Source organism: Plectropomus leopardus, chromosome 20, assembly GCF_026936395.1.
Source record: "Plectropomus leopardus strain MGB_pleo_1.0 chromosome 20, ASM2693639v1, whole genome shotgun sequence".
Classification (NCBI taxonomy): Eukaryota; Metazoa; Chordata; class Actinopteri; order Perciformes; family Serranidae; genus Plectropomus; species Plectropomus leopardus.
Window position 1 is genome coordinate 24,610,986 of NC_142195.1, and position 27,369 is coordinate 24,638,354.

General features: G+C 37.6%; 1 protein-coding gene across 1 annotated transcript in view; it reads right to left on the bottom strand.

The window, feature by feature from the left end:
- Window positions 1-27,369, bottom strand: part of LOC121960103 (uncharacterized) — a 107,212-nt gene that overhangs the window by 12,563 nt on the left and 67,280 nt on the right. Inside the window, exons 18-53 of the mRNA XM_088071173.1 lie at window positions 25,795-25,839; window positions 25,650-25,703; window positions 25,148-25,192; window positions 25,003-25,056; window positions 24,876-24,920; window positions 22,679-22,732; window positions 21,651-21,695; window positions 21,524-21,577; window positions 20,309-20,416; window positions 19,861-19,914; window positions 18,785-18,838; window positions 18,587-18,631; window positions 17,855-17,908; window positions 15,076-15,120; window positions 13,710-13,763; window positions 13,034-13,087; window positions 12,880-12,933; window positions 12,066-12,119; window positions 11,360-11,413; window positions 8,068-8,112; window positions 7,785-7,829; window positions 7,092-7,199; window positions 6,868-6,921; window positions 6,708-6,761; window positions 6,211-6,264; window positions 5,907-6,014; window positions 4,015-4,068; window positions 3,785-3,892; window positions 3,435-3,488; window positions 3,182-3,235; window positions 2,491-2,544; window positions 2,338-2,391; window positions 1,625-1,732; window positions 1,411-1,464; window positions 1,219-1,272; window positions 906-959 (exon numbers count right to left, since the gene is read on the bottom strand). Coding sequence (XP_087927299.1) covers window positions 906-959; window positions 1,219-1,272; window positions 1,411-1,464; window positions 1,625-1,732; window positions 2,338-2,391; window positions 2,491-2,544; window positions 3,182-3,235; window positions 3,435-3,488; window positions 3,785-3,892; window positions 4,015-4,068; window positions 5,907-6,014; window positions 6,211-6,264; window positions 6,708-6,761; window positions 6,868-6,921; window positions 7,092-7,199; window positions 7,785-7,829; window positions 8,068-8,112; window positions 11,360-11,413; window positions 12,066-12,119; window positions 12,880-12,933; window positions 13,034-13,087; window positions 13,710-13,763; window positions 15,076-15,120; window positions 17,855-17,908; window positions 18,587-18,631; window positions 18,785-18,838; window positions 19,861-19,914; window positions 20,309-20,416; window positions 21,524-21,577; window positions 21,651-21,695; window positions 22,679-22,732; window positions 24,876-24,920; window positions 25,003-25,056; window positions 25,148-25,192; window positions 25,650-25,703; window positions 25,795-25,839 — 2,142 coding nt within the window. The remainder of the gene's footprint in view (window positions 1-905; window positions 960-1,218; window positions 1,273-1,410; window positions 1,465-1,624; window positions 1,733-2,337; window positions 2,392-2,490; window positions 2,545-3,181; window positions 3,236-3,434; window positions 3,489-3,784; window positions 3,893-4,014; window positions 4,069-5,906; window positions 6,015-6,210; window positions 6,265-6,707; window positions 6,762-6,867; window positions 6,922-7,091; window positions 7,200-7,784; window positions 7,830-8,067; window positions 8,113-11,359; window positions 11,414-12,065; window positions 12,120-12,879; window positions 12,934-13,033; window positions 13,088-13,709; window positions 13,764-15,075; window positions 15,121-17,854; window positions 17,909-18,586; window positions 18,632-18,784; window positions 18,839-19,860; window positions 19,915-20,308; window positions 20,417-21,523; window positions 21,578-21,650; window positions 21,696-22,678; window positions 22,733-24,875; window positions 24,921-25,002; window positions 25,057-25,147; window positions 25,193-25,649; window positions 25,704-25,794; window positions 25,840-27,369) is intronic.

The following is a 27,369-nucleotide window of genomic DNA, read 5'->3' on the forward strand; positions in this document are numbered from 1 at the left end:
GAAATGAAGCTGTTGCTGCAAAACTAACTGCCCGATTAGATGAGATCATGCTGACTAGTCCAAGCAAGCAACCAAGAAATATATCCACCCCAAACTAGCAAAAGGCAGGTGCAATCTGATCTGGGTGCTTCTAAGCAAGCCTAGCTCCCCCATCACTTTATATGAATTTCAAATGCATGTAGGAGCTAGGCTAAGGCTTTAAAGAAATAGTTCATCTTTTAAAAATATGTTTTGATATGGTTGCTGTCTTTAGCCAGAGCCAGACTGGCTGTTCCTTCTTGTTTCCAGTCTTTAGGCTGAACTACTGCAGGCTAACTGGCTGCTTGTTGTAACTTTATATTCTATGAATGCATATGAGATTTGTATCAGCCTTCCCATCTTACTCTTGGCAAGAAAGTAAGTGAGTGAATTTCCCAAAGATAGATATATACTGAACTAGGAAAATAAAACTGGTTGCTTTGCATACCCGAACATTACAGAAAAAATAATAGGAAGGCAATACTAAAAAGCCTTTATTATAGTGGCTAAATCATCTTTTATCAGGGCCTTAAGGGAATAGAGGTGGCTTCACTTATATTATAGCAACAGCCAATACTTAGCAATCACATGAGCCAAATAAGAACATGAAGGGTGAAACAAACTGAAAATAATAAAAACACAAAATATAGGATGAGACTGCACAGAAAAAAGATTGAATTATTCCTTTAACTGGTTTTCACTGTATTTTTATCCGTGCTTGAATTTAGAGATTTCAGTGTGTCTTGGAAGTGATGCAGAATTAACTACAAAATGTACCACATCATTTTTACTTTAAATGTGATCAACCTAAAACTAGAATGAAAAAAAGATATTGAATTGCTTTTTAAGATGTATTAACACATGGGAATGAAATATGAGGATCTTACCTTCTCCCCTGGTGTGCCCTGTTTCCCCTCAGGTCCTGCTCTACCTCCAACTCCCTGCAAAGTAGTAAGAGATTTTTTGCTTTTATCATATTTTTGTTGTTAAAATAAATTTGAGAGAGATAAACACACACACACACACACACACACACACACACACACACACACACACTATGACTATGATTTTTATGATCGTTAGCTTTTTTCTCAATAATAAATCATAGCCAAACAAATGGTATGATTATATACCAGCTGCTGGCAAAATATGATTTCATCATTCATGGTGTTTCTGTGTCGTACACATCCACACACTTACAGGAGCCCCTGGGGGACCTGGGGGACCCTGGGGTCCCATCTCTCCTGGAGGCCCCTGAAAAAGAAAAGAAGAGGACAAATAACAAAGTGAGAGCTGTTAAAGGGAGAAAGCAATCAGCAGTAAAGGTAATTTACATCAGATGTGAGTGACAAAAGTGACAAAGTGACATCAAGTGACAAAGTTTAGTTTTACCTCAAATCCGGGCAGAGCCGGAGGACCTCGGATCCCCGGCAGACCTTCCTCACCCTGCACAGGTGATTTATATTATATATAATTTCAAACAGTAAAATATAATTTGTTTTGCATTAGAATGTATTCATAAATAAGATGTCACACCGTGCAGACATGCACTTAAACTTAATAAATGTTACACAGTAGATACATATAACATGAGAACCTCACTTACCTCTTCCCCTGGTGCACCTGGAGCTCCTGGCTCTCCCTTCTCCCCCTGTGACCCCGGGTCCCCTTTAGCTCCCAAGTCTCCCTGAGGTCCAACTTCTCCTACAGGACCCTACAAGCAGACATTACACATTTGCAAAGTTTTTATTGTTACTTGTATTAATTTGGGCTTAAAATCAGTGTTTAACTTAAAAGTAAATTAAATTAAAATCAGCTTAAAGGGTGAGATATTAGAATTCAGCTGAATTTTAACTTCTTCCAGTTTAATCTAAAATAATGCACACATCAAGTACTGCACCACATTAAACTTCTATCTGTCTATCTGAAGACATCATCTGTAATTTGTTGCACTTCCTGAGTTGGTTATGTGTTTACATGTTAATACACCAACAATAGACAAAAAAGATTTAGTTTTTATTCTTCTTTTCTTGGTCCATTAATAAAGTATAGTCCCCCCATGAACACTTAATTTATTTATGCTTGCTGTAACAGAAGAAAGGGAGAAATAATGCATTTAAAATGTTGAACTGAACTTGAAAAAGTAAAATACTGCCATTTCAGGATGAGCTCCACAACAAGAGAACAAAACATACAGGATAAGGTTTATTAGCTACAGATAAAGTAGATTGTGAGGATAACATTAGTGAAGCAGATGGTGTATTTGTGTATAATCTGATTGCCAAACAAAGTTTGTTCCTGATCCTGGAGGATACTTACAGGTGGTCCCAGCCCGCCTGCGTCTCCTCTGACACCACGAGCACCAGCGATTCCCTGTATGCAAAACAAACGGAAACAGCAAATAGATGGCGTTCCTCATGTATCTGTATTGCACACCATGTTGTGCAAAATGTGAAATGGTTCAGAGATTACCTGAGGGCCTTGGGACCCTGGAGGTCCAGTAATTCCTGTAGGCCCAGACTCCCCCTAAAGAGATGAACAACAATCTCTTAATGCCATTCACTCTGACATTTCTTCTAATTTAACTGATTAGATTCACGCAGAGCACTGTGGGCGATGCACCACAGATTTTAATAAAATATACTACAAAGGGCACATAATGTGTCAGACGAGGGAGGACTCCTGTCAGTCAGGTGTTTACTGAAAACCGGTACTCATTAACAATGTTGTTTAAGTTTAAAAAAAATTGTAATAAGTAACAGTTACCAGGTTCTTCCCTTCAAATTAATCAAATTTGTTACAAACTACTGCTTTAAATCCATTGGCTACTAAATCTAGCAATACCTACAGCTGATGATTGAATTGACATACATGACATCTTTAAAATGATTATTTTTAACTTTATTTACCTAATTTTTAATTTTAATTTATTTTTGTTTGCACTCACAGAAGGATTTTACAGCTGGAAGTTGGTCTTGATAAAAGTGGGCTGGCTATGCAGTAAAAGACACAAATACTTTTGACAATGGTGCTACATGACCAGAGAAAAATGGCTCTGGCATTTTGCTCAAAAGGTATAAAATCAACAACAGACTACTGATTGGAGCTGAGAAATGATAACTTTCCACAATAGTGGCTTGTTGCTGACTGAAAGTAATCTTACCTTCTGGCCTTGAGATCCGTCTGGCCCCGGAGGTCCCCTAAAGCCTGCGATTCCCTGCAATGAGCCCAAATACGCCACAGAAAAACTTCAGACACCAGCATCATGGAATACGTGACAAGAAAAACAGGTAAAACTGTCAGAAGGATCAATAACTGTCAATCCCAGCTGGGAACGGTTTGAGAGAGGTTAATTTAAAGGTCCCTCTGAACAGCATCTCATCGGCAGCATCAATACATCCTGGCAACAGACTCACCTCTAACCCCGCCAGACCTGCCGGACCAACCTCACCCGCCAGTCCCGGCTCACCCTGTTCAAGATGGCAAATGATGTCAGAAACAGTTTCTACACATCAGGTAATTAACAGTAATTTCAGATATTTGTACTGACTCACTGTGTTTACTTGCTGATTTCAGCCTTTGTTATTGTTTGAAATAAGCAAAGTTTTTACGTTGTTTTTTTTTCCAAATCACACTTAAAAGATTAATCACTTGTTAATTTTACCAATAATCAGTTAAGGAAAGTGCTTACGATTTGCAATCCTAGTATCAATAGAATGTAACAAAAATACCAAACACACCTGTTGAAGAGAAAAACTGTGCTCACCATAAATCCAATGTGGCCCTTCTCCCCCTTTGGGCCCCTTTCGCCATTTTCTCCAAGGTCTCCCCAAGGGCCCTCTCGACCAGACAGACCTGGAGGTCCAACCTCACCCTGCAGACAACAACCACAGTCCAACATCATCAAGAGTCAACAGCATAAACACCCTCCTCATCAGATATGTGAACAGAAGAACTTAAACATTTTAACAAACAACAGGAAAGACGTAAATGTACCTTTTCTCCTTTGGGCCCAGGATCTCCAGCTTCACCAGGATGCCCGACGTCACCCTGCAGAGGAGGAAGGAGCATGAGTTTGTGGTTGAGTAATTGTCACACTGCGCACATAATTCAAAGGAATAGTTTGCGATTCTGGGAATTAAGTTTATTTACGGACAAGATGGAAACCATAAGATAATATGGTGAAAATTGAAGCTATTTTGCTTCCTTTAGCTTTTGGGTAAAAAAATTCAGCATAGTATTGCAATATTTATCACAACATTGCATCAATACACAGGCACAAGGGTTTTTTTTTTTATCTGTATATTGCAAATACAAATTAGACTTTAATAGCCTACTAGCAGAATAAAATAGATCCTTTTTCAGTCCACAAGATGCATTTTGCTGAAAATAAAAATGACAGATTGAAAACTTCATTTTCTTCACAGATTTGTGTTAGAAAAAAGGTAATAAATCACAATTTATCACAATATATGTTTTTTGTGATCAAACTTGCATTTAGTTTCTGTGCAGAGTATACGAATAAATATATATACATAGCTGCATCTCATCTATATGTGTCCATATATTTTTTGTGGGAGCTGAAACTCCACAATATATGTCATCGCAGTACTCAGCATATTGCAACTCATGATAATATCAAATCGTGGGGCCACTGGTGATTCCCACCCCAAGAAAAACTACAACCACACCTTACAGATTTTTTTTTAAAGATAAGTGTTTACATTCAATGAGAGACTGAAAAGTATAAATAAATACTTTAAAAAGCTAGTACATACTCTTCTAGCACTCTGCTAGACCGACTTCATCAGACTAAATTGCAAATGCTAGTTAGTCTTGTACCTTTCAGCTCAATTTCAGTTTCTAAGGGGTTTTATCAACACCTGTAAATTAAAATGTCTCTGGAGCAGTTGGGCAGATCTACAACCAATCAGAGTAATGAAACGTGACATGGTGTTGAGCGACGGACAAATGTAAACAGCCCAGGGTGTGCATAGATGAGCTGTGAAGGCGCAGAAGCAATATGTTTTGCCAACATAAAGTTGTTGTTAAATATGCCTCAATAAACTATATTCATGCTCACTGTGTCGTCACCTGGCATGAGGGTGCCGAGCCATAAATAACATCATCACCTAATTTGCGTTAAGCACAAAAGCTCCACAAGTTTTCAATCATTATCTGAGGCACGTTACATAAACCGTTGTGATTGGCCCAAGTGGACCAGGTCAGCCGAAAATCTGCCTGAACAGAGGGGAGACGAGACACATCTGTCAGAGCAAATAAAACATAAGCTTGCAGATTTGTCTGGTTCCCAGACTAACACTCTGCTAGACTCTTGAAATGTTTTGTTTCTTTTCTCTCCAGGTAGAAGGCACATTTCCAGGTCGTGAAACACATTTCATCAATCTGAGTGGAGACACCCTTTTTGAAGGGATGACAGAAATCCAAAACCATGCCAGCTCCCTCATTGTTATATAATCAACATTTGAAAACCCCTCACAGGAATCTGAGTTAAGCACATCGCATCATCACATTATCAGGAACATTTCATTTCACGGTTTATATAACGGTGATGGTGGTTTAGGCCTATTTTATGCAGCACCTGAAATAGACATTTCAGGCAAAAATGATCCGAAATGCTAAACAAGATATAAAAACAAGCACATCTGTTCACCACAACACACTTTGGACTGTTTTGTATGCTGCTCTAAAGTAAACAGGTTGGAGGTAATGCTGATGTGATGAGGTCCTTAAATTCTTCACTGAATTGGATAATCGCCTCCTGTGGAGCTGCTCTGTCATTTATGAGACATAACATGTGTGAGAACGTCTGTAATCATTCAGAGTGAAGATCACCTCTACATAAACTGCAGATAAATGCACCTTACCTCTTTACCCGCTGGTCCAGGTGGTCCTTGTAAGCCTTTTAGGCCTTCAAGTCCTCTTTCTCCTTGGGGCCCTGGAGGACCAAGTATACCACAGGAGCCCTGGTCCCCCTGTAAAGCATGGCAACATAAGAAGACTGGAATCAGCTATTGACTGCAGGCTTTTCAATGCTAGCACAGAGTTGGTTTCCTTCCCTCAAACCTGAGGCTGAACTTCCACAGCACTAAACAAAAGTCAACTTGGCCTCGAGTTGTACAAAACAAACAGTTTTACCTAATCATCTTAAGTTCGTCTATGATCACTGACCTGGTCTCCTTTCCGTCCAGGTGGGCCTTCATTTCCGGTTTGGCCAGGGAGACCCTGAAGAGTCAAAAATCAAAACAATCATTAACTGACAATGAAATGTGCATTGATGTCCTTGTCCACTCATTTATCCATTCATTCATTCATTCATCCATTCATCCATTCATTCATTCTTTAACTGCTGGTCCTTGTAAGGGCTGACCCAAGGTCTAATCCTTGTGCCAACCTGGGTTCGAACCAAGGCTAAAAGCATTTCACTTTTTTATGTGAGCAGATCTACAAGAAAAATGACAAATAAACTGAATCTTGAATCTAGTTCTGTGCTGTTTGCAATGTCAAGTGTTGTATTTTATGTATTTTCTCTGCACTTCTAAATTAAGTTTCATTCTACCAAAAGTTTACTGTTATTTTATTATGTTTACTATGAAGACATTGCTGGAAAAAGTTGCGCAAGTGAAGAAATAACTGCTGTCTTTGCTTCACGATAAAACTAAACCAACCTGTTGTCCATCTGGTCCCGTGGGGCCGGCATCACCAGGCAGGCCAGGTAAACCCTGCAGTATCAGTTTCAGTATCAGTAACATAAATAAAGGTTACACAGACAAACATCTTATAATAAAATACTTATTTGACATGCTTCCTATCTGCACTGTGGTTTACCTTGTGTCCTCTTTCCCCTGCTGCTCCTGATAACCCATCAGCACCCTGTGGGCCCTGAGGACACGCAGCAAACATGAGGTCGAATAAAAGATACATTTTTTATGTCAGAGGGGGGGGGACGATGGTTTAAAGGTACTTATTTTGATGGATTTTTATCTTCCTAGACTACACCATGTCTGGAATGTATAAGTAAAAGCAGCAGTTGATGGTAGGTACCCACTCACTGGGATTCCTGCTGGCCCCTGTGGCCCCTCAGGTCCTGGGGGCCCTTGGCTTCCCCTGGGTCCAAGTTTTCCAGCCGCACCATCAACACCTGGGAGACCTGGAGGGCCCTACAACAGAGATCAATCTTTTCATCATCTTCAATCTTTTCAAAATGATTGATCTCTTTCAGAGATCAATCATTTTTTTTAGGTGAAATGTCAAAATACTACAATGCAATCACTTGTTGCTAAAGTGTGTCAGTGTTTATCAATAACATTCAGTTTACTCATTTCAGTTCAATTCATTATCAGTTTAGATTTAAAAGGTCAATTGACAGATGTTTTGTAGAGATACATTTCATGCATGATTAACATCAGTGACAACTAATCAATTAAATCACTTTTTTCATTCAGTTTCGGAGCAGCGAGATCTGACTATTTCATGATTGACTAAACTCTCAAATGTGTTTATATTCAATCTTGTTCATCATTTCAAATATAAATAAATAAAAAATATTAGAAGAGAATTAGAAAATTACTGCATAAAGCACTTTGTGTTATAGTTTTGCTTGTATGAAAAGTGATATAAAAATAAAGTCTGATTGATTGAGTCGAATAAAATGCAAACATAACAGACCTGCAACACATAAAGATGTGCCATTGTGAAAATGCAGTACGATGAAATGCTCAACTTCACTTTGAGTTATAACTTACTGGTGGGCCCTGTATGCCTTTGGATCCTTCATCTCCAGGTCGACCCTGTATGAAACAACAGTACTTTTAGACCAGGTCTCAGCATTTCAAATACTCAGTATTTTAGAGAGTGAATGTAAGGCACAGCTTTTAACTTTGTCTGTTTTAATGCTATTTACAAGGGACTGCTGATGGCACAATTTCTGGTAGCCAAACAGTTTACATCTTGGATGTAAAAGAAGCAATATATTTAGTTTTCTCTGATTTAAGGCACAAACTCTCCTATTAAAGGTTTATTTCACACCTGAGGTCCCCGGGGTCCCTTTTCTCCAGAGGGACCTGGCAGACCCTGACAAAGAAAGACAGACAAAGCAAGTCAGAACATGCTCACTGCAAACGCTTTTGTCTGAGTGCTGTGAGAGGAAATAATAGAGGGTGTTTTTTGTGTAAGCACAAATATGTATATAATTTATGCGAATGTTCCTGTGGACAAAATAACATTTTAGTTGTTGGTCTTTGAACAAATGATGCTTCATACACAATAAAAGGACACTGAAATTTAAAGTGATCCACAATCTGTGACAGAAAGTATTATGATGATGTTAATTTAATAGAAAATCTTTGTTTTCACTGTGAACAGGTTTGTTTTCTTCTGGTGGTAACCGGATTTTTTTCTTTATCTTTAAATTTTTCGATTTTATGCTTATTAGACACATTCTATACTCTGCTCTTGTACACTGAGTGATATAAACAGGCTAAAATGTTATGAATTCTGGAGTTTTCTTGTAAACAAACAGTTATTCCCTTATTGCTTCAGATTGATAACATATTGCAAAAAAGGAGGGTAAAGTATGCGTCTTTGTCACATAATCATGTGTATATTATCCTTTTGGTGATGCATTAGGTCTCCAAATGCAGGGTATTATTTATTTAAAGTGCAAACAACATAATCATCTAACTATGTAAAATATCCTTTCTGCATTACGTATTATTTTTGGCTGCTTAATGAGGTGGGATTAAAAATTTCTAGACCAGGGGCTTTATAACTGAAGGCACCTTTTTCCTTTTTCTTCTTTTATACTTTTACTTTTACTTTTTTAACAATGTGGATACTGGATGTATTTTCACAACTTTAACAGAAAATCACAGGTTTGAAAGTTGCACTTTTTGACAACAATGTTCTCCACAGGTTGTCTGCCATCCAGAGCTCTTATTACATTTCTTTTATTACCTGTGAGAACAAAGTATGGACATGACGTGGGAAAAAATGCAGAACCTCACTCATGTTGTCCATTTTTAAATGATTTTTTTTAGAGACAAATAGCATGCATTTATTGTTGTTGTACCTTGTAACGGAATTTGCAGTGCAGCTCTTAAAAATGGTAAATTAACTCCACGCATTTGGACGTTTACAGCCACACACACATATGTACACCTGCCATCAAGATTAATAATAACAATAACAATAATAGAAAAGGAAGATAAAAAAGTAGTAGTAAAAAGAAGTAGCTTGTCACTAATGTGATCAGTTGAATATGGCTTTTAATGTATTCAGTGATGTGAGCACAAATGCATTCACTTTACCACTGTATTTAGAGTTCAGGCCAGCAGCCTATGAATCCACCTTCTCAGCCCTGTAAAACTTTACTCAATGACAGATTGATGGATTTCCCCACAGCAGTCTATAACCATGCGAGCGAGCAGAAAAGTGCATCCAATGACACTGCAGAAAGATTTGGGGACAAGAAGTGAACTTCAGAAAACAGTCCGACTTCCATTACTGCAAGTAAGTCTTTCTATGCAAGAGGGACTTTCTTATTCCCAAATCTAACCAGCCAGTAGAGGAGGACTGATGTATGGGCTGAAGAAACTTTGACGAGTTTTAAGAAGAAAGTTTGACCTTTCAGCTTCATGTACAACTTCACCAAAGCAAAGGGGAAACATCACTCCAGACAATGGTAAGAATTAGTCAAACTATCAAAATAACAAAAACAACTCCAACCTACAAATACCGCCACTTGGTTGCATGCCTCCGTGCACCAGTCAAGTTGCACTTTTAGTTTACATCATGTCTGTGTTTCATACTCATCTTTAACCTGGTAGCAAAGAAGATCTATACATTTACCACAGTTTCAAGGTGGAAACAATTAGTGTCACATTTTCAGTATCTGACCAAATGTCTCCCCTTCTGTTTCTAAATTATGACATTGAATTATGGTCAGAAAAGTGTTTTTGCAGAACATTATGATGACATTTCATCATCTTATTTTATTAGACGTTTGTGTAAAATTCTGTCATTATTAGCGTATTAATTCTTGAGTTATGATAAAATATACTTTATTGGCCTCGTAGGGAAACTGGTCTTGGACTCTGATGCTGTGCCTATAAATGCCTTCACAGTAACAATAACACAAACCACATATGTACAATACAGACACAACATACAAACTATTATATGCACCCAGCTGTTAAAACATCATTGAACTATTGCACAATCCTCACAGCCTTTAGCAGCTTTATTTAATGGCCAAAAACATGTTTTGTAAGGTCACAGTGACCTATGACCAGAAAATTCTCATCAGTTTAGTTAATTCTTGAGTCCAAATGGACGTTTGTACCAAAATTCAAGAAATCCCCTTCAGATATTTGTTAGACATTGCGTTCATAAGAATGGGACATATGTGAGATCACAGTGACCTTTGACCACCAAAATCTAATCAGTTCACTGTAGAGTCCAAGGAGATGTTTGTGCCAAATTTAAAGAAATTCCCTCAAAGTGTTCTTGAGAAACCACGTTCACGAGAATGGGACGAATGGTAAATATAATGCCTCCGGCCACGGCTATCAACAGTGCAGAGGCATGAAAGGAAAGGTAATCATTACATAGAGCTCTTTTTACTTGCATTTCTTTGCTTTCAAATTCAAGAACTGTTGTTTTTCCTGCGTTCAAAAGCTTCCTCAGTATACTACCCAATTAAACCAGAATCTGTAGCTAAGTAACTCAATGAGCACTGATTTGTAGGTGAGTCACCTGTGTTGGATGTGTCAGATTATAACATAGATTTTGGATGCCCAAGTTATTTCTTTCTGTTGTGTTTTGGGGTTTTCTATATTTCTCTACCGTATGTATTTTTTTATTGTGTCATTTTCATATCTTTTTACAAACCATTGTTAAACAATGCACATGAAAACAAAGCTGTAATGTCATATGCAATGTGATGTAATGTATAAAAAGCTGCTTTGTCAATAAGGATGTCAGTGTGACAGCATGCTGCAGGGGACAGGCTGGAGAACAGTGCATGGAGCAATTTATTTGTCCTCGATCACTCTGCTATTAGATTTGCCACCAGTGGCCCCGACAAAATCAATCACTGCAACCTGTTCGCCTCCATAAATAGCCAGTCCCTGCACACCAGCTGCACAATCCACCGGTTTACTTTTATTGACCAAACCCTCCATGGTGTGACCCTATCATGGCTGTTGTCTTAATCAAATCCTCTGAACAATACTCTATCCTACTCTCATATACCCCAAACGGTTCCCAGGGGTCAGGAGAAAGGAAATAAAAAAAACAAAAATAAACTACAGACACTTACTGGAGGTCCTGGCTTCCCAACAGGTCCAGGTAAACCTCGTAAACCTGGCTCACCCTGGAACAGAGGAAAAAGAAAAGTTTGTATTGTCTATTATAGCTGATGCTGTGGTGGTTTTGCCGACAAAGAGATTTAAACATTACATCTAATAGAGGTTTGCACTGTGCTTGCACAAATGTCTGATTAAGTATATATATATCAATTTTGTTCTTCTGAATAAGAAAGCAGTCAACAAAGCTTATTTCTGCAACACTTTAAAGGGACAGTTAACCCCCAAATCAAGTTTTTTTCCTCTTACCTATAGTGCTATTTATCAGTCAGTGTTGTTTTGGTGTGAGTTGCAGAGCGTTGGAGATATCGGCCGTAGAGATGTCGGCCTGCTCTCCAGTATAATAAGACTAGATGGCACTCAGCTTGGGATGCTCACCATCACCGTTTCTTTCCAGAAATCATGATCCACTTATTCAAGATAATCCGCAGACCTTGTCATGAGCAGTTTCATGTAAGTACGATTTTCTGCCTGTAGAACTACACCCATAAAATGCATCTATTGCTATTTCACGTAGCACCAGTAAGCTAACAGTACATCTCACGCTGTCATTAACTCACAACTCAATCAAAAATTATCAACACTGATGAATAGCACTACAGGTAAAATATATATTTTGGATTTTGCCATGAGAGATTGGTGAGAATAAGATGACCTTACCCTTTCTCCTATGAACCCTGGATGCCCACGCATGCCCACATTCCCCTGGATACCCTGATGGTAGAGGGAACAACATCATCATCAGTTGATGTGACAAAGGCTCATCCAGCACTATGAAACATTTGCCAGATAATTGTGGGAATCTATGCAGACTGTAGGTAGTGTCAAGGAGGAGAGAAATACTATTTTTCTTGTTAAATTTGTGATAACTTAAATACATCTGTATCACTTTGAAGAACTCTGATGTATCATAAGTTCACCTACATTTATTCCAAAATTTCTTTGGGAATTCTTTGAGCTGTGTTTATTTCAGCAGGACATAATTTACACAAAACAATCTCCTCTATAAACAACAAATTGTGTGTGTGAGGATTTTAAAATCCACAACGAAAATCAATTCCAGTCTGTCTTTTGTAACGCTGTGTTAGTTTTTCTAGTAATTGGGAAAACACTTTATGATTAGCCTTAACCAAAAAATAATCTCACACCAGATATAGCTTTGCTAAATGCTCGGTTCTTCCCAGTGAACCGTGACATGTTGATTTCAAATAACAAACTTCTTGTTTCACATTTATATTATAATTACACATGCAAGATATTTAGTGAAAACATCTTACTCTTCAGTGATTGCATCAAGCCCTGCTGCATCAGTTTGTTCTGATTTACAAAACCTTAAATATTTTGTGCCAACTGATTAACAAGTACAGGTAACAGGAAAGGTGCAGTAGACTGTTCTTAAGCTTTATATTCTGCAAACATTATATGAATTCTGTGAAAAGGTGGCACAGGTGCAATCCTGCTGATAATCACTTACATACATGCCTACTGGACCCTGAGGTCCCTCCATGCCCGGTTTCCCCATGAAACCCTGAGAAAACACACACATAATAGATATTGACAACACTCAACAGATATCAGTGGGTGTTGATGTCATGGAGGTCATGACCGCTCTGTGCCTGTCGACTCACCTTTTCTCCTGGAGGTCCTGGTGATCCTTGAGGTCCTGGTTTCCCTGGTGGCCCCTGTCAGATAAAAACACTTGTCACCAATGGCTCAAAGTACAGATTCACAGAAATAATAATAATAATAATAATAATAATAATAATAATAATAATAATAACAATAATAATAATAATTGTGATTTACTTTTCATTTAAAACAACATTCATATTCACAGGAATAAAAAATAATAATAATAAGCAAATCTCAAAGTACTACTGACTTAAAACAGCATAAAACAAAACAAGCATAAAAGCAAGTAAACACTGGAGTAGGACTGCATAAATCAAGCATACATTTTTTTAGTTATTTAGGGGGAAAAAAATACTTGTTTGTTATCTGACTGGCAGTTAAATTAGATAGATGATATCACTGCATTTTTTTTTTTTTTACCTCAGCTCAGTTTCTCATAAATTTTCTCAATGTTTAAGCCAACCCTGTAGGCTTAAACATTTGTGTCACAGAAAACAGATCTGCAATCAACACAACTGCTCTTGCTCGAGCTGTACTGTTTGCTTCAGATTTGTTCATTTCCACAGCAAACTTCTACTTGTCTCTGCGAAACTCAGTTTGACATGGTAGTTCCAGTCTTTGAGTCCTCTGTCTTCCAAAATAACAAAACCGCAGAATGAAAACAAAGCATACCGGGGAACCTGGTGGGCCATCTGCTCCTCGCTCTCCAGCAATTCCTTGAAAACCCTGGAAAAGTAGCACAAGTAATTGAACAGTTGCAACAAAAAAAGACGATGCCACAAGAATTGAGAAAACATTGTGAGAATTGCAGAGCTGACCAAAAAACATAAATGTAGAGCAAACTGTCTTTTATTTCTAGCAATAAACAAACGTGCACTGAGCTGTTAAATTATTCTTTTAAATGAACTGATTCAGTATTTAACTGATAGTCGTTTAATCTGTTGTTTAATTGTTTCTTGGCCAATTTAATTTGACCATGCCATTATGGGTAATGTATTAGTGATTAAGATTTAATTTAAGGCTCTTTAAAGCTGTATTTGTCTTTATTAACTTGAGAAGTCAATAATGTGGTGACTGTTAATTTGGTAATACTTAACCTATTACTTAGTAGCAGTATATTTGCAGATATTAAAGGAATACTTCCCCCACACAGACAAAATCAATAAGTGTTACCTTGAATTTGTGAAGAAATGTAGTTTGTTTCTCCTAAATTCACTGCAAACAACACTGATTAGTTGAATGACTTATTTAGTTGTATGCTCATCACACCTAAACATGTGTTTTTGCTAAAATTTCAATATAAACTGAATATGGTGTTTACATGCTCAAACACATAAACTGAATAATCCAAAAACCTGATCATAAATGGGTTATTCATGTCCATGCAGTGCACTTCACACTTTGGGGCAACAGTTGTCCTGGTTCAGCATGACGCTGCCCCTGTGCTTAAAACCAGGTGAACAGGCTTGCACCAAGTTGTGACCTCAGACTCAACACCTTTGGGATGAAATGGAATCGGCCACACCTCATCAGTGTTGCATCTTACTGCTACTCATGTGGCTGAATGAGAACAAACTCTTGCAGCAAGTTTTTAACATCTGGCTAAATGACGTGTTCAACAATGATATGGATGAAATGTTAGTGTCCACATACTTTTGACCAAAGACTATGGCATACCACATGTAAATTTTGAGTGTGTATGTATCACACGTGTGCTTACGCATCCATATGAATTCTAACAAGCCCCAGGCACTTTAAGTAGTTTTAGTAGTTAACACCTGATATCCTGAACTGCTTCTCTCTTCTTTTATTAAAACTTTTTTTTTCGGGGTGGGGGGGCAAGTGTTTTTTCTGTTTGCCTGCTCATGAATCAGTAAAGTCCTCCATTTTTAATCCTTGCCTGCCTTGTAAAACCAGAATAATGTGTTTTTATTCATCTGAGCCCTGCAGCTTGTGGCAAAAAGCCAAAAAAAAGCCAAGTTGGAGGGATGATGTCATGAAGTGGATGCAGAGGTCATCCTGAGGCTAAAAGTCTTACCGTAGGTCCTTTACTGCCGCCACTGCCAGCTGCTCCAGAGGGACCCTGAAACAGAGAGACGGAGAAAATACCAACAATGCAATTTTTCCCAACAGCAGAGGTCATTCAGAGTGCAGACAGTAAATATCATCACTTTAATGAATTAAATCAGAAACTCAAAACATGAAAGTCATCTAATCTCAAAGTCAGGTCATTAAATATGAAGCCAAAGTTACAAGAAGATTATTATACATTTACTGCAATATGGTTGAAAGGCAACTTTGGTATTTTTCAGCCTGGGCCCTATTTTCCCATGTTTCTGTGTCTAAGTGAGTAATGGAGACAGCAATTTCTGAAATGGCAGCAGCAAAAATGGGCTGCAGTGTAATGCTAATGGATAGTTGTGCGCTGTCAATTTATATCCACTTTAAGTGCTCGTTGTTGTCACTGACAGCTCAGATTATTTTTACAGGTGCAAAGGATCCTACAGAGGTAGACTTTGTTAAGAGTAATATCTTATTTGAAACAACCGAGAAACTGCAATTGCCAAACACAATGGACTGAATTTAAAAATACAGTAATTTTATCATTGTTAAACACACTTCAATCAAAGTCAATGAAATCAAATAAAGCCCACAAAACCGTCTTGGTTTGTCTTTCAACATCTCCAACAATCACCACCTCTGATTTGGTTGAAATAAATCCTCAATTCACCCAGTTAGATGTGAAAATATGCTGGCTCTGTACATGCTAAAATGACTATTTAAATGGAGTCTGGTGTGTTTGGCGATTGTGATTTCGGGGCTGTTCTGGTCAACAAAATAGATCTTACTCTGTAGGTTCCTTCCATTGTGTTGTCATCCACGTAGAATAAAAAATAGTGTCAGAGGCAAAAAGAAGCATTTTGTGTGGACGTAAACTGGCGATGCAAATGCCTTGAGTGGTTACACTGCAGCCTGCTTTGGCACTGCTGGCTGCAGTGCTCTAGCTTATTGTTGGATCTAATTTTAAAAAACTGTTTTCTACATCAGTCACTTAGACACAAAAACATGGGAAATAAGGGTCCAAGTTGAGAAATACCAAAATGATCCTTTAAGTCAGTCAAAGTGGGGCCAAGTGTAGCCCTCAGACTTATTTTAAACGGCCCTCGGCTTAAAAAATATACAGCAAGATTAACTCAACATTGGTAAATCAAGCAAGATCACTTTACATTTATTTTCTTCACTTCATGATGACAAATCATGCACCAAGTAGGAACTCTGTAGGCGAAACTAATGTGTTTTCATAGACAGATGGTAAATAAGCAAACTAATGGTTACCTAACATCATATACTTCCTGCAAAGTAACAGATATGGCCACAGCAAAGAAGCATAAAGTTGAAAGTGAGGACCGTCGCTAAGCCAATGAAGTTAAGACAATGAAAACCAGTAAAGGTTAGGGAAAGACAGTGCTAATAGCAAAAAGCAAATAAAACAATAATTTCCAATCAGAGATATTATGTTGATACTGGTAATCATGTCGGTAGTACTACGCTGATTCCCCTCTGCCCTCACATACACTTTGTGGAAAATATGCCAAAAGGTGAAACAGTCGGATGGCAGTAAGGTGGCAGGATGTGATGAGTGACTGTTGAAGTGTAAATACATGAAACAGAAGGGAAGCGGGCTCAGTCTAAAGGTTAAGAAGATCTGCTTGCTGGACTTTTTCCAGTGTTTTTTTCGCTAAACTGTCCGCTGGCAAAAGCTTCATATTAACAAGATAAGAAACTTTTAATCCCTCAGCAAGAATGAGATTGAGTGCATTTCCCAAAATCTCAAATCAATTTCATTATAATGTTCTTTGATTAGTTTTTACACATTTTCTTCCAATTATGTCACTGTTGGGATACAGGTGAAACTGCAGTGGAGACTTTTTAAAGGTGAGGCACTCAATTAGGGCTGAAAATAACGATTATTTCCATTATCTAGTTACTTGCTGATTAGTTTTCCTAATCACATGGTTCATAATTTAGCCAAATGAAATGGCAGAAAATTGTCCATTGCGAGGTTAAGGTGACGTCTTTGTCTAACAATCAGCGATGGTATAAAACAAAGACAACTGGCAAATTCTCACATTTGAGAAGCTAAAACAAAAACCAGAGTATGTTTGGCATTTGTCCTTGTAAAAGACTTGACTTATGGACCGATTACCAGAATTACTTTTCTGTAAATCTGCAATTCAATGAATGAACTAATTGTCAATTATAAAGATGGAAACTTTTTATATGCCTTCATTACAGTTAAATTGTTAGTTAAGTTAAGTGCTCTCTTTCAATATTGGACAAAACAAATTGATGAATAAATGAGATGGAGATGAAGCAGGAACTCTGAATCATTTACTGTAGAACTCATAATGTACTACAGCTCACACCACAGTGCTGCTCTAATGTACAAATACTGCCTCCTGCTGGCCAAACCAAAGATTACAACATCAGAGTGACCTCCACTCAGCTTGGCAGACGATTTTGACACTTATAGGGCATTTTCACCTTTGCAGTCTCTCAGTATGTCTCTCCTTTAAGCTTCCGTCCAGCAGATAGAAAACTACTGGAGAGAATTTAGTAGAACGTAATAAACTATGTGGTGCTTGCTTCTCTGTATACCAAAGACTGGTAATGATGTGTGTGAAATAAGTCGTTGGAATGATAAAAGAAATAATACACAGAATATTAAATGTTTGCACAGTGTGTTGTGGGGAGAGGAGGACACAGAGACAAAACAACAGATGTGATGGGATTGAAATATGATAGAGAATGGGAACCTGTGTACCAGGCTTTCCTTCTGCTCCCTCTGGTCCAGGTGGCCCCGGCAAACCCTGCGAGGAATCAATCACAAACACACACACACACACACACACAAACAAACAAACAAACAAACAAACACACATGTACACTGTTCATTCTGCAGAGCTTTTTCTGCAATGTAAAAAAATCTAAACAATACTTCTGTGTTTTTATCTCTGCAGGTGAGCATGACAGCTGGGTGTAAAGAGAGAGTTAAGGTTGATCTCGAACAGAAACATGTAGCTGTTAATAGGGATGTAACGGTTTGTGTATTCATACCGAACTGTCATGATACAGGGGTCACGGTCTGGTGCATGCAGAATACATGGTATGTAGATTGATGCACATAACAAAGTTCACATACGTGACCTATTCCCTGAATATTAGCACAACAAGCAGATCGGCTTGCGAGTCGGTCACATCATGGATAGTGCAGATAAAAGGTAAATGACCCGTAAGCTGAATGACCCAACATGTGAATTTATTTTTGCCTACCGTACCAAACCCCACTGAATCATGACTCCTAATCTATGGTATAAACCGAACCGTTACTTTTGTGCACCGTTACAATCTCAACTGCTAAGTATGGACATATTTGTCACACCAATGTTCAGAACTATTAAAGATCTGCATTTGAACTAATGACCAGTTTTAGATAGAATTCAGGGTAGACAACTTTTCAGATAATTTCTGACAGGTTGTAAGTTTACCGATTGGCCCGGTTGGCCAGCGTGGCCCCTCTGTCCGGTCCGACCCTGGAGGACAGAAAAGACCGAAGGGGACATCAATGACGAACACAAATCAGCTTATACAACAGGTAACTCAAGAAGCTGTGTCAGGAAAATAAAAATGGATATTATAAAGTTTCTATTGTGTTTATATAAATATTTTATTTAAAATTCATGTACCTTGTTCCCTCTGGGTCCTGGTTTGCCTTTACGTCCATCTGGTCCCCTGTTTCCCTTCAAGGAGGTTCAGATATTAGTGACTGTTAAACATCAATATCCAGTAAAAAAACTCTGTTCATTTGTGCTTTGTAACTTTTTGTGTTGTCCTGATTTGTGTCTTTAAACTGGGCGTGATAATGTTTTTAAATGCGTACCCCAACGACTTCAATTCATCAAGAATTTTCTCAATTTCTGGGATTCTTCGTTCATCGCAATATGATATATATAAATATGATATAAGACAGAGTGAGTAATTGATATACAAATGGTAACTTGGGGCTTAAGTGCTCCTTTAAATTATGTTACAGATTTTAATGTGTAAGTGAGTTTACAGACATAATGACAATGGGACTGATTCTGAGTCATCCCGATGTCAAACAGTCTCAAAATACTTAGAACTAGAGATTTTTTGGTCATAATCATTAAGGTCCCCTTTGCAAATAAACACATTTATGTTCACAGATACATACAGTATGCACTTTATCTGCAGTGTCAGTGACATAATGCTCCCTCACCAGCAGCTGTCACTATACGATTGAATAATAACGATATAAGTAGAGAAGTAATGAAAGGTAGAGACCGTGAGAGTCCAGAATGTTAAGCCATGTAAGCTACCACTAGTAGCTGTTGCTGATATTTTAGTAAAGTTGGTAAAAATTTGTTAATCTCCTGTGCTCCATTTATTTACATAATAACATGCATAACAGAAAGGTGAAGAATCAGACTGGTTGTTTTAAAAGGTAATACTTCTATAACTCTATTCACTTCGTTTTAGACTGAAATATAGCACAGATCTCAAATTCCTCAAAACATATGGCACATTGTTAATATTCCTGACCATGTGCAGAAGCAAGAACATATTAAATTCATATTATTACGGTCAAATGTTGTTCTCCACTGCACAATATTAGATTGTTAAATATACATGCAGGGGGCCACTGACAGCTCTAGTGTTTCACAGTTAAATGTGACGTTTGGAACAACATATGAAGTCATGTGACATTTCTAGGTGTTGAGACGCACAAATCATCACTGACCTTTAACCCACGGCTGCCCTGTTTTCCCTGAGGACCATTTTCTCCATTTGTGCCCTGGATGAAAAAACATAAAATCAGTCAAGCTTATCTCATTTTTCACCCTCACCAGGCAGCTTCTTTCTTCTGGCTAAAAGAACATGTAATACAATATTATGCTGCAAATACCATGTTACATTGTGGGTTAATAATCTGGCAATGAACTTGTCATAAAAGCTAAAATATATGGCATGTTATCTGAAAACTTTGAGCTCCATCATCAGAAATTATTTACAGACTGCATTTGAAAAAATATTTGCTTCATTTCATATTTTCTTGGAAGAATTGTGCATTTTTTACAATTAGCATTTTAAAGCTTGACCATGTTAATTGGAATTTCTTTCTTTTCTTTTTCAGAGTGTCAAAGTTAAGTTATCAATGTAGATCGGTGTTACAGTGCTGTCCACTTCACCTCGGTGCCTTTGGAGCCAGGTTGACCCTTGATGCCTTCAAAACCTTGGAAGCCGGTGGGGCCCCTCTCTCCCTGAGGACCCCTAATACCTACTGCCCCCTGATCACCCTGAGGAAAATACAGAAATGAATGTTTTTTCAGTATTAAAAGGCACAGAGATTGCTCTAAATCATAAAAAAAAACATTACATTACATTACTCTGCATTTTGGGAAATATGCTTATTTGTACCATAAGGTTGCTAGACAACCAGGAAGTGACCTGTCAAGAAATAGTCCTGCACATAACTCCAGTAAAACCATACTGCCTCATGCAAGATCCACACATACGAATAAAATTCACAAGTGGTCCAAACCTGTGGCACCAGCCATGCACAGCTCATCTGCCTTTTGCCACCAGCCAAAATATGACAAACTAAAGACAAACTTGCATGCATTTTAATTCATTTATTTGCAAATACTGTTTATCTTACTTTATTTTGCAATTTATGCTATATTTTATCCTTATATTTTGACTTGCACTACTTTATGTCTGAGATTCTCATTTTGCTTTGTACTGACATTATCTTTTTAAATAACACATTTAATTGCATTGCTGGAGGGAGCCTGAGACCTAAGAGAGTCACTGATAACTGCTTCTGTATTTGTTGTGTATATGATAATTAAGAACTTAATTAAGAAACTTCATCTTCTTACACTCGACAGTGTAACATCTCCTACTGCAGGACGTACAAAAAAAAGTCAGAGATTTAGACTAAAAATATAATCTTACATGAAGCCCGCTATTTGCCAACACGTTATTTTTTGTACAAATCAAACAAACAACATAACATGTTAACCCTTGAGCTTTAGAGGTGCTGGCGGGCAAACTTTGTTGGCATTAAACAGAGCAAGGCTAGCTGTTTCTCCCTATTTCCACTCTGTGTGCTAAGCTACGCTAACCAGCTGCTGGCTGTAGTTTCATAAAGTACTCCCCGAGCAGACATGAGAGAGATATCAGTCACATTTAACATCTCCATCACATACTGTGAGCAAGTGAACTCTGGCAAATGGAGCATGGTCAGATATACTACGAGTGACAACAACATTTATGGTTTGTATCTAAGCAGCCGCTTACTGTTGCTCTGAAAATAAGTTAGAGGTGCATGAAGCTCAGAATTGCTGTATTATTCTCTTTTTTGAGTGTTATTGACTGAACAGAAAGCAGCTGGCTCTTACTTTGTCGCCTTTAGGTCCTGGGTCCCCCTTGTCCCCATCTGGTCCCCTGTTACCCTGTAAAGAAGAAAATGGTCAAAAGCAATAATATTTTGCCTGAAATATTTGCAAATTTATAATAAGCACTTACCGTTACTCCGGGAAAACCCACAGGACCCTGTGTTCCTGCAGCACCCTGTAAATAATCCCAGAGAGGATGACGGAACAGGACCAAAATGCAAATTTAGAAGCAAACTGTGAATATGAAATGATCATATTCATTTATTTTGATAAAAAAGATAAATAGAAGATGAGGACTAAAGCAAAATATCACTGTATTACAGTCAAAGGTGTTAATTTATGAAACAAATGTAGTGTAGAATTGAAAACATGTAAAAAATTGAATGAATTTACATGTTTTTAAAAACAATATATTGAGATGGTAGAACAGAGAGGGGAACAGTCACAGTAAGATCTGATGCAAGATCAGGAAAAAGCTTTTGAAAGTGTGATTTTGTTTTCTGTTTTGATGCTTTTTTTCTTCTGTGATGTGTGTGTGTATTTGTTTGTTCAGAATGATCTTATTTCCTGTTTGATTAGATCAAGGTGTGAATGGTAAATATTGGGGCAGAAATCGAGAATATTCATGTTTAAAATGAACTTTTTTAAATAAAAGTTGAAAAAAGGGAGTATGATTTGTTAAGTATTCACTTCCTCCTACTTTTTTCGGACATTAAATACTTATGTTTGTTTATTGAATATGTCCAATGTGTACTCTGGTGTTGTTTTTCTTCTATTTTTTTATTGTTCTCCTATTTTATTGGGCATATTCGAAGTAGGACCTCTAATTGAAAACAAATCCGTGGAATGACTAACACTGAAGTGAAGCCCTGCAAAGAATTTGATTTCACTTTATTGCCAGATTTTTCCACCATTTGTCTGGCATCACAAAAATGAGTAGTACCAAAGAAACACAACACAGCCTCAGTGTCCCACAGCACCGTGTCATGATCCACTGAGACACCAGAACCAGCAGATGGCACTGTGAGGCTGCAGTGCACTCTGGGTGCATTCACAACTGCTTTTAACACTACATCTAGACTGTTCTGATGGTGTGTATCGACTGTGCTGTGAAGTAATGATGTAATGCACTGAAAAATATGTTCAAGTGCAACTCACCATGGGCCCCTCGAAGCCGGGATCCCCCCGAGCCCCCATAGGGCCCACAGGCCCCTGATGTGAACAAAAAGAAACGACAAAGAAGTAAAAAAGAGGGATAAGAAATACGACATAAAACACTTTATTTGTCATTGCAGATGTACAGCGAATGACGTTTGGTTACTTTCAGGCTGATAGTTGCATAGAAACAAAGAAAGATTAATTTAAAACGTTAACCCCTTAACACCTGGATGGACATCTATTTTTTTGTCCTGCATTTTGACGTCTTTCACTAGTATTTAAACCTCTGAAACATGAGAAAATTGGTTTGATTTCTTTCACAAATATATAGAAATGAGGTGTCCTTGCTGTAGTGGCCATGGGTTTCTCCCCCTCTCACCCTAGCTGTCCTATCCAATAAAAGCAAAAAAGCATTAAAAATAATCTTAAAAAACACACATACCTACAAAACATAATTGGTTAGCATTTTTAATTTTCTATCTTTCTTTTCTTTTTTTTTTGCTCTTTTTGAGAATTTTACTTGTAACATTTTACTAATTTCTTGCTAATTTTTGCATGATTAAATGTTAATGCTAATTAAAAAGTTGCTTCTGTTTATGTTTCTGAAAGAAATCGAGCCGGTTTGCACAGGTTTCAAAGGGTTAAGACAAGATAAAAACAAGGTAAAACCACAGATGATGAGGTGAAACAGTGACAGTGATAGGCATAAAAAATCATAGTAATGTTAATATGAAGTGTGTCTTAAATATGAATAAGTATATGTCAGTAGCAGGTTTAAAGTGCATTGTGGCTCAAGTTATCGCACGATATAAAGTGCATGTGAGAATAAAGTTAGATTCTGTCCTCTCTGTTCTTAGACAGTCAGACTCGGGTCTGCCTTTACATATTGATACATTACTTTGGACTTGCACAGTAACCTTATCTGTAAAATATACAACAGATACAATCTCAGTGGATTCAAACCTTTTCTGTCAGGCCCCCCTTTTACAAAGCAGAATAAAATTACAACCCACCTCCTTACCTCCTTCTAAATTTTTATTATCCATGAAAACATTAGTGAAATGAGTCACGGTAAATATCATGTAACTAAAATAATGCTCATTATGGAAGTTAACTCCACTTTAGCAACATATAAAGGAGGCAAGGCTCGTCATGGGCGCAGGAAGGTGAGTCTCTGACTATAACTATCTGAACATCTGTTTCACATTATGAGCAGCATATGATAAGGTGGCTGTCGGAAATTCTATGAAAAAATATGTTCAAAATTTGAGAATATCATTAATTCCTTTGATCGGATGTGACATCATCACATCAGGTCAAAGTGCACTTAGCTGCTGGGAGAAGTCTGCAGTAGTGGAAGCTAATCAAAAGCTCAGACAGGGCGAACAGGCTGACAAATACCAGAAAATTGTCAGGACAGTTGTTTGGAGTTGCTTTTTTATTCATAAACGATCTCAGACGTGAGGGACTTCCACTGCAGGGGCATAGCCGTCATGATGAAGTTTTACGGCATGCAAAGATGGAGCTGACGACAGGTCGATTTAATGTTATCATTGCCCAGGGGACATGAGCACCTTCAGTGAAGACACAAGTAAATGTATGGCACCGATAAAAATGAAAAATTTGAATTTTTTGCACATTAAAGTTAAGAGAGAACCTGCGGTGCCCAGGAGCTCACCTGGTAGAGCAGGCACCCCATTTACAAAGGCCACAGGTTTGACTCCAGCCTGCAGCCTTTTGATAAATGCCATCCCCTCTTTCTCTCCCCCTTCACACTTAATCTGTCCTTTAAGTAATAAAGGCAAAAGCCAAAAAAGCATAAAATAAAATTCAAAGAGAAACTGTGTCTGAGGAGCAGGAGCAAATGATATTTTTTGGACTAATGGCTGATGGAGACACAAATTTAAGCACGACTGGGCAACTTTACTGTTGTGTCTCCTGTGTACTTGGCATTTGATTTCGCAGGCTAAAAAAATCTTTGCCAACCATGCATTTGTGTTTGATTATTTTCCCCACATGAGAATTAACTGAACTATAGTCCCACTTCACATCTCTCCATCAATTATCCACGGAGCTGGACCTCTAAAACAAATAATACATTAAGATATTTTCCACTTCCTCACAACTAAAAAATGGCTAAAAAAACCCAAAAGAAGAAAATAAGGGAATGAAATAAACTTGATGAGAACAAACTTACAGGATCTCCTTTAGGTCCAGGAGCACCAATCAGTCCTGGATGTCCCTGTTAACATGAACATACTGATGTTAACCTCCTCCCAAAAAGTCAAAAGTCTCCATGGACAGTTGCCTTAAATTTTACTCACTTGCAGTCCTCTGAGTCCTGGGGGTCCCATCTGTCCCTCTAAACCTGGAGGCCCCTGGTCAAAAGAAAAGGAAGGTGTCAAATAGTCTCCAAACATGTCCAAATGTTTAACAACTGCAGCATATATAACCAAACAAAGTGTGTACCTGTGGGCCTTTGGGACCAACACTGCCAGCAGGTCCCATATCCCCCTAAAAGAAACAATGATGATTTATACACAAAGGAAGTATCCTTAAAACCAACCCTGGGCTCTGTTTGATGTCTGTGAAACTTTACAGATGTTGTATTAATAAAGGCTTCATTTTTAATTTTATACATCATATTTTCTACTCTTATCAGCTATGATAATCCGGTAACCTTTTAGTCAATCAAGTAGAAATGACAAATATTAACTTGTTTCTAGCTTCTGAAATGTGAAAATTGTTTCTATTTTCACCCCAAACTGAATATCTTTAAGGTTTTTACAGTGTTGTTTGGACAAAACAAGCAATTTTAAGAGTGATATCTTGGAAATTTGAAACAATTTTCACAATTCTTTAACATTTAACAGTCTCAAAATAATCTGTTAACTGATAAATGTCATCATTCGTTGCGTCTTTTGGGGAAAACCACCTTAAACTTGCATATTACTTGTTGTTTTGATCTTACCCTTGAGCCATTAACTCCTTGGGCGCCAACTCGGCCTGTAACACCTGCTGCGCCCTGTGAACACACACAAACAAGTATCATTCACATAATCGTAAATTGCACTAACAGACAAACATTTTGTCATCTAATACGTCTGTCTGCTCACCGGTGGCCCCGGCAGACCTGGAGGGCCGTCCAGTCCTCGCTCCCCCTGATGACAGCAAGTTCAAAACAGCATGAGTGATGACCTACACTTCGTCCATCAGTTTAGAATCTCACACAATAAATGCAACTATAAAAGGGATACCCAAAAAATAATAATTACTTGTCCCTAGTTATTCACGCCATTGAGGTGATTAGTATAGCTGCAAAAAATGCAAAAGATGTATGTCTGCTCTTGTCCAAAGCATGCTGTAAAACAGTTCAGAAATGGATAGATAGATGAATGTGATGAAAAATTTCCACAAATTACTAATGCTGCCTAATGATGTTTCAAAATGCTAATATTTTCTTGGTTTTATCCAATTTTTTTCTTAACAAGGGTTTCAAAAGAAGCTGTTTGAAAAAAGAAAAACCAGCACAAAACATTATATGCACTTTTTAGAGATGAATGACAAACAGTCCAAGTTTAAAATGATTATAAAAATACAGGAGATCATTCATAGTTTGATTCAGATTCAGTGTTACAATCTACCCAAACACAAACTCAGAGACAGAAACAGGCAACAGCAGTAGTAGCAGTAGTAGTAGCAGTAGTAGTATGTCAGGGAGATCAATACATGAGCAAAGATGTACACTGGCACCTCGTGTGGTCCCTTGCATATTTACTCACAGGACCATGGAATGTAAAAAATGTATTAAATAATAATAATAATAATAATAATAATAATAATAATAATAATAATAATAATAATAATAATAATAATAATTTTAAAAAGTAATATAAGATTAAATTAAATTAAAATGTAAAATAAAATAAATAGTTTGGTTTTTATACAAACGTCACTTGGTTCAGTTGCTGTGGAATGTTTATCTTGCACCTGAATTTTCACTTTTTTAATTAACTAACCCTTTAAATGTCAAGGTCAGCACATGACAACGTAGTGAAGCTGTAGTGATGTATATGAAAGACAACGAAAGACGACGAAACAAAAGAACAATATTCACTTAAAGTGCAGAGTTGGGACAGTTCACCTCAAAATCAAAACTACATATTTTTCCTCCTGCCTGTTATCCTTTTTATCAGTCTTGATTGTTTTGGTATGAGTTGCATGGTATCACAGTGCAGAAGGAAATGTGCATCTTCTCATGAACAAGAGGCTCGTGCTAATGACAACGCAAGATGTAAACTTTAATGGCGTCTTCTTCAGTGAGCTGTAATTTCAGGTAGCTCAGAGGTGCAAGTTGAACTAGCAGAAGATTAACTCTGTCTTCTGTGTGTTGATTTTGTTGGCAAGTAGTTCAGTAGAAAGAAAATACTTCCTGCATGAAACTGCTTACAACAAGGTCAGTGGATTATCTTGACTAATCGGCTCATGATTTTTGGAAAGAAAGATTGCTGTTGAGTTTTTCAAATGTATCTTTTGGTGCTTTCAGCACCACAAGCTGAGTGCTATCTAGAGTTATTATATTAGACAGAGGGGAGACATCTCTATGGCTGATATCTCCAACACTCTGAAACTCACACTAAAACAATCTGGATCGATAAATAGCATTACAGGAAAGAAGGAAAATATGTATT